The 7,351-nt window shown below is 40.5% G+C and overlaps 1 protein-coding gene across 2 annotated transcripts in view; it reads left to right on the top strand.

The window, feature by feature from the left end:
- Window positions 1–7,351, top strand: part of LOC107268561 (brain tumor protein) — a 14,846-nt gene that overhangs the window by 3,089 nt on the left and 4,406 nt on the right. Inside the window, exons 6-10 of one of the 2 annotated variants that reach the window (XM_015741472.2) lie at window positions 162–332; window positions 464–714; window positions 788–1,145; window positions 1,298–1,530; window positions 1,830–1,935. In XM_015741472.2, the coding sequence (XP_015596958.1) occupies window positions 162–332; window positions 464–714; window positions 788–1,145; window positions 1,298–1,530; window positions 1,830–1,934 (1,118 nt within the window). In that variant the 3' untranslated portion in view covers window position 1,935. Of the gene's footprint in view, window positions 1–161; window positions 333–463; window positions 715–787; window positions 1,146–1,297; window positions 1,531–1,829; window positions 6,188–7,351 lie in introns of those variants that run through there. The other variant, XM_015741473.2, reaches the window with a different exon arrangement.

Raw genomic sequence — 7,351 nt, 5'->3', positions numbered from 1 at the left:
GGGGGGGGGGGATCTGCCAGTGGGAATGGGTGGTACTTAGGTGACCTCCGCATAGGTAATTCGGTCCTGAGTTTTTTTCCTTTTAGAGGTCCGACTGTACTTCCAATAATATGATAAGATTTACTATTGTAATACTAAATGACACAATATGTTTCACACAGACTTGGGTAACGCGACCTTGAATGGTGGTGGAAGTCTTGTCCTCGGACGTGGACCTTCGCCAGGGATCGTTGACACACCAAATCTTGGACCTCTTGCTTCGAACAGTATTCTAAACGGAGGATTTCAGTCTCTCTCATCGTCCACGTCGCCAATACTCTCGCAGGCACCAGGTGAGCATAAAAAATTAAATAAAAATATAAAATGCAAAGTGCAAGAAGGGAAGGATACCTCAGAGAAGCTTTGACGCCTAGAAAAGATATGGAGCTAGGTCTTCGACTAGAGCTTTGCGCTTGAATTTCAGATGACCTTATAGGAGATTCAATGCATAACATGCCTGTAGTGGTAGGTAACACAGTGGGGAGTGTCAATGGCAGCGGTACTGGGAACTATGCCCACGCACGCTCTAGTAATCCAAAGCTCACGCCGATGCAGATTCGTAGTAAGTTTGGCCAGTTGGGACCCAGCAAGGGTCAATTCAATTCGCCTCATGGGTTCTGTCTGGGTACCGACGAAGACATCATCGTTGCCGATACGAACAATCATCGAATTCAGGTAACGTGCAGTGACCTCAGAACTATCATAAGGTTCAATAATTATGATATTTATTGAAAACGATCTCCTCCAGGTCTTCGAGAAAACTGGAACCTTCCGCTTTCAATTTGGTATTCCTGGCAAGGAAGAGGGTCAACTCTGGTACCCGAGGAAGGTGGCCGTGATGCGCAACAGTGGGAAGTTCGTTGTCTGCGACAGAGGGAACGAACGTTCTCGTATGCAGATATTCACAAAGAACGGACATTTCATTAAGAAAATTGCCATTCGTTACATCGACATCGTGGCCGGTCTCGCTGTTACCAGTCAGGGTCACATTGTTGCCGTGGATAGTGTCTCACCTACGGTCTTCATCATCAGCGACACTGGGGACCTGATGCACTGGTTCGACTGTAGCGACTATATGAGAGAGCCGAGCGATATCGCCATTAGTGGTAATGTAGCTTGTTGCCATTTATACAATTAATTTTCTTACACTGTTCCCCTTGTTATTGAGGGACGAAGATTCATTTGAGCGATAACAAAAGTGAAATTAAATATTCAGTAAAGTCCATTAGTTTATTTCATGAATATTTTTCTTCATCAGGAAAAGAGTATTTCGTCTGCGACTTCAAAGGACACTGCGTGGTCGTTTTCGACGAGGCAGGACACTTTCTGCGTCGCATCGGCTGTGAGAATATAACGAATTTCCCAAACGGGATAGACATTAGCGATGCCGGGGACGTTCTGATCGGTGACTCTCATGGGAATCGCTTCCACGTCGCCGTATTCTCCAGAGACGGTTCCCTCATTTCCGAATTCGAGTGTCCCTATGTCAAGGTAAGGGTCGTCAGTTATTTTGGTCGTTTGATCATAAAGTCAATTTTGCATTATTCAGATGAAAATTTGTCGGTAAACCATCACCATTGTACCGGACAAATATGAACTGCACATAATAACAATCAGTATATTTTTTATTTAAGCTCATTAATTTTTATTTTCGTATTTTTTTTATTTAAGTTACTGTGAAAAATGATTTAGAGTTTAATTTTCATTCTCACGTATTAGACTTCAAAATACATTAGCTTAATATCAGAACTGTAGCTCCATGTGGTAAGAATTTATAATTCCACACACAGGTATCACGCTGTTGCGGTCTCAAGATAACCTCGGAGGGTTACATAGTGACCTTGGCCAAGAATAATCATCACGTCCTCGTTCTGAACACTCTTTACATATTGTGAGGTAAGATCAGACCAATGACCCTTAAATCGTCTTAAACTTCCTTAGCACCCGGGCGCCCTATTGGTGAATCGGGTGCCACTCAACGAAGCAGCAGCGGCAAGCAGCAGCAGCAAATGTAAATGCCAAGGAAAAGTGTTAAGAAAAAGAACATTAAGCAAAAAAAGGAAAAAAAAAGGATGTTGAAAACCGACGTTAGAGCACGGCGAGAAAAAATCCAAAAAAACGAAAAAGCAGTAACGTTAATATTATTAAACAAAAGGAATAATAAGAAACACGCGAGATATAGTGAGATAGGGGAAAAAAAAGAGTGAGAATAAGTGAAAGAGAAATTTTAAATGAAGACAGATCCGATTTTAATTATGACGATCTGACCTTCGGGCCTATCGAAGCAATAGAGCGAGCAGCATGCAGCTTTAATAGTCCTATTACGATCGTAACCGTGCGTCCCGTTAGAAATATGTCCATGAAAGTATACAAGCGTTGTGGGAATCTCTCGGCGACGACGTTCCACCAGGAGTCGCGCGACCAATTCATTCCTCACGAGTTATTTAGATGTATAGAAGACGTAAAACGAAGCAAACCAAGACAAGAGGTACAGGAGAACAAAAAAAAAATAGAAAAAAAAAACGAAGAAAAGGACCCAGACACGAACGAGGACAAAAGAAAGCACCCCCCGATGACTTAGAGAAACAAGGGAATAAGCGAATCGCAGCAAAACAGTCGAGTCTGTAAAGTAAAACTGGCAATTGGTAAATAATACCGTAGAAAAGTCAGACGCATGTCTAGGTGGCAAGAATAATTAAAGAAAGATTTAAACGATGAGAAACGACGAAGGAAACGCTAGAGAACAAGAAAAAAAGAAATAGAGATAATCATTGGGGAACCTTCAGAAAATACGAGCTTCGATAACCACGCTGTTTAGGATGGCCTTCTTTTTTCCCCATCCGTGAGCGAGAACCAAGGGAGCACGAAACTGGCGTCAAGGAGGCAAGAGGAAAGGGGAGAAAAAGAAAAAAAAAGATAAAACGAAAAAAAAATGGAATATACACATATACGAGAAGAAGATGGAGGTCGTGTAAGATGATGAAGATTACTTCAACAGGCTAGCCAGAGTAGTGGCCTGCCAGTATTTTTTAAGCACGTTCGTTTATTAATCAAATCGATTTCTAGTCCCGGACGGGATCGGCCCTCGCGATTCCAGGGAATAATCCTCGTTGCGGCCACAGACCTTATCCTCAACCCAGCCTCACCCCGCTTCGCCTCTTTCCCTGGGTTAAAGGTCGCAAACCTGAGGGTCGGCCTTTCAAACGTCCGTTACAGCGTTGCATGCTGCAAAAGGTAGTTGCTAGTACTCCTGCTCCTTACCATATCGTATTTCTAATGGAAGAGGCCACCACGTGTCATCGGGTAAAACGCACGCCCTTGGAGTGTCCCGAGCCGCGACACGAGAAAATGAAAAAGAAAAAAAATATATATATATAAACCCTTACGCGAGACCTCGAGGAAGCCAAATCCCGTCGCACTCTCGTCGGGATGACTTCGTCGAGGGTCTCCTCGTTACGCACCAACGACTTTAAGCAGTCAGTGTGGGGAGAGAAGTATGAGAGATTGCGCGTACGAGAGAGAGAGAGAGAGAATGACAAAGAGTAAATAAGAGAGAAACAGTGATAAGAAAAAAAGGGAAGAGAGAGAGAGAGAGCTCAAAGCCAATATTTTATTTCAACTTATTCTTCTCGGAATAAGAGAAGTCTAGATAATTTGATCGATTTACGAATACGATTCCTTTCATTCTCTGGGAATCTTTTGTTCCATAATCATATATGTATATATATATATATATATATATCTCCTGGAATCGTACTTGTGATTATCGATCATTATCATTTGTATAAATCTCTTATCTATATATAATTGTTCAATCGACAGGACTCCTCGGCGATGTCGCGCATAATCTTCCCTGAAAAAGAAAAAAGTAAGAAAAGGCTTTTTACGCCAAAAAGTCCTGTCTCGACAATTATCCTTACCTTTATCTCTCGCTCTCTTTCGCCCTCTCTCTTTCTCGCTCTCCCCCTCTCTCTCATTTCCTCTAGCATTCTACAATGCGTGCATGTGTACCAGCGATATATCGTCTGATTGTATACATACATATATATATATATATATATATATATATATTGTCCCTCGTATACAATGCCTAATAATAATTATAATCCAAGAACGAGCGCCTTTTTCGGAATGAGCTCGGAATGCTACCGGTTTGCATTTCTAGAAGATTCCAAAGAGAAAAATATAAGGGGAAAGAAAGAAAAAAAGATAATCTCGACGGGCATATCAGTGTCTCGGGGGGTGGGGGAGCCTGCGACGTCCTCGCGATGACATATTACCATGTCCTTACGGCGAAGGACACTCCGTTTTAATTCCCCTCCTTTCGCCTTGAACCTCAACTCCCCCGCTCACCCACCCACTCGCCCACCCATCCCCTTTTTTCGTCGCGGCGTTGTTAAGAATTAGACCTTGACACATACAATATTTACTCAGGATGCTTTATTATGGTCCACCGTACGAATACGTATATACATAATCGCGTGTGAAAACAAAAATATATATATATATATCTATAAGATCGTGGTTGGTGGTGCTATACATATTGCGAGTAAAGAGAGAAAGAAAAGGAACGAAGTTGAGGAAGAGAGAGTGAGAGAGGGAGAGAAAGAGCATTTGGGTAGGGGTAAAGGGGTGGGAGGGGCATGTGTGTGCGAATGCGTAAATTTAAAATATCGAGGGTGGGACTTAACGGGAAGGTCTTTTTTCTCCAAAAATTATATTAAAATTTGTAATAACGCGAATATACCAGGGAAACGTGTGGGAATGCCACTTAGTAACGCAATAAAAGAATTAAGCCACCCTTGTTACGTTGACGTTGCGCGGAGACTCGTAAACTATCAGACGTTAAGATTCTTAGGTAAATTCAACGATAACGCCTTTACTTTATGTAAATAGGACACGCACCGTGATTAAAGAATACAAAAAAAAAATTAAAGATACTGATTGTACACTGGCGTGCAACAATTGTTTGTGGAAGGGGGAGGTCAGTAAAGATAAAAAAAGACAACACCTGTACACCCGTGAATACAAGCAGACACATCTACACGTAAACAAAAAATATATATATATATATGAAAATATATTAAAGTGAATTATACACTTATACATTTATATATATACAAGAGTGTGACATAAACGTGGTTATATTACGACAGGACAGACAGGACACGTACACCTATATAGAGACAAGATATTTTTTAGGGTGGTTTACACGATCAGCCTTAAAACGAACGAACCGGCACCGGTCCTTTTCCGTATTAAAAGTGAAAAATGGATATCGATTCTGCAGCATATAAAAAAAAAAAAAAAGTAATAAATAAAGGGGGACAGGTTACTCGCGAAGGAGATATTAGGGGACAAAAGGATATTTTGGGTGGGTTCGGGTAAACCCAGGGGTGAGCGGAAGAAAGATTCTATTGAAGCATAGAATATATAGGACGCTTAAAACGTGGTGAAGTACTATTTTTCATTTTTGGTCGATCTCAGATTTTTTGTTGTAATCGTTAAATGATTTTTTCTTTTGTTTTTTTTTCCGTTTTATTCCCTTTTGCCGTGCTCTTGGTTACGCGCGTTTGTTTTTTTTATTGTCCTTTTCTTTCTTCGTCTTTCGTCTCTCTTGGCTTTATTTATTTTTTCTTTTTTTTTCGCCACGTTTCAAAAACTCGAACTGGAATTTATCGCGGGATTCTTGGGAAATCAGTGGAAACTTTGCAGAGCTTTATTTTCCTTTTCTTTATGCAATTTACCAAACTCGAGGGAAACGCGACGAAGAGTTAAAAAGAAAATCTGTATGAATATCGACCAAGAGATTGGAACGTTAGGGGGGATGGAAAAAAAGAAAAATAATGGAGAGCACTATACAGTATGATACAATTTGAAAAATAAATGATTTTTTTCGAGTTGCGGTGTTGATTCTAGTGAATGTTACGGATAAGTTAGGAGGAAGAAAAAAAAAAGGGAGAAAATGATAAACCAACACATATTTCTATTAGTCACGGTATATATTATTATAATTATTATTACTATCATTACTATAGAGCCAACAGTTGGACGAGAGTGTCCGATAAGGGATGCGATTACGATCTGAATAGGTCAGGAAGAAAATAATGGCTGAGTTGTCATGAAAAAGAAAAAAAAGAAAAAAAAAGATGAGGCAAGAACGAGTGCGCGAAAATTGTGGGACGTAAGGGTGGTAGGGTGGCTGAAGGGAATGCATGGTACATACGGCGATACCTACATAAGAGGATTCGAGGTGGGGTGGAGTAAGATGAAAAAAAATAATAATAAAATATTAATGCCTGTGATAATAGTATCGTCAGGATAAGTTGTGTCCTTAAAGAGTCTCTGATGTTGTTGCTAGGTAATTATTATTGATTAGAGATTGAATATTGTACTAACGAGCTATGACGGATGGGATAAAAAAAAAAGTAAGGAAAACGTGAAAAAAAAATAGAGCAAGACACGAAATAAGCAAAGAGAGTAAGAAAGAAAAAAAAATGAAAAGCAAGACGAACACCCGGTGTATCGTACTTGTTATTTTTTTTTCAGTACGTTTCTTCTTGTAGTTCGTCAGTGTACGGGGTGGATATTCAATGCGCGACAAAGACGAGATACGAATTGAGATATCGAAAGGAGAAGAAGGAGGATCAGAAATGGATATTGCCAAATGTCGTCACGTATTCTCAGAATTAATGATGCGGACGATAAAAAGGGGTGGGGATGACGCGAATCGAAGATGCAGAAAAAAAATGAATTTAAAAAAATCATTTGACCAACTTTGCTCTTTTGTCATTGGACATAGCAAATTTTTGCAGACTATTCGCGACGGTCGTGACGCGGGCAGCTTCGGCGTGGGGCGCGGGATGGGCGCGAAGTATTAATTTGCACGACGAGAGAGGGGAGGGAAAGAAAAAAGAAGAGAGCGAGGGGAAGATCAGTGCGTGAAATCGTTTTCGTCTTTTTCCGAAGGTTTTTTGCCAGTCGCGCCGAGAGAACTACTATTACTACATAATACTACTATTTACTAAACTATCACCTACTACTATTACTGTTAATTAAAATAATAATTAAACAAGATCACGACGACGACAACAACAGTAACGGCAATGTGACAGAAATTTAAAAAAAGAGAGACAGAGCGTGTGTATGCTCTTAGCGTATACTGTGGTGGGGGTGTATTTTCTTTTCAAATTTTCAAAAGGGCGGGGTGGGGGTTATTAACAATAAAAAAAATGCTATCCCCAAAAGAACGTAAGTTTGTCGGATGGAAGTCTTGGAATTTGAATTGTTACTTCCGGTGGCGGTGGGGTGG

Source organism: Cephus cinctus, unplaced genomic scaffold (assembly GCF_000341935.2).
Source record: "Cephus cinctus unplaced genomic scaffold, Ccin1 Ccin1_scaffold0564, whole genome shotgun sequence".
NCBI classification, from domain to species: domain Eukaryota; kingdom Metazoa; phylum Arthropoda; class Insecta; order Hymenoptera; family Cephidae; genus Cephus; species Cephus cinctus.
The sequence above is the reverse complement of the archived record's forward strand: the minus strand, read 5'-3'. Positions and strand labels throughout refer to the sequence as shown.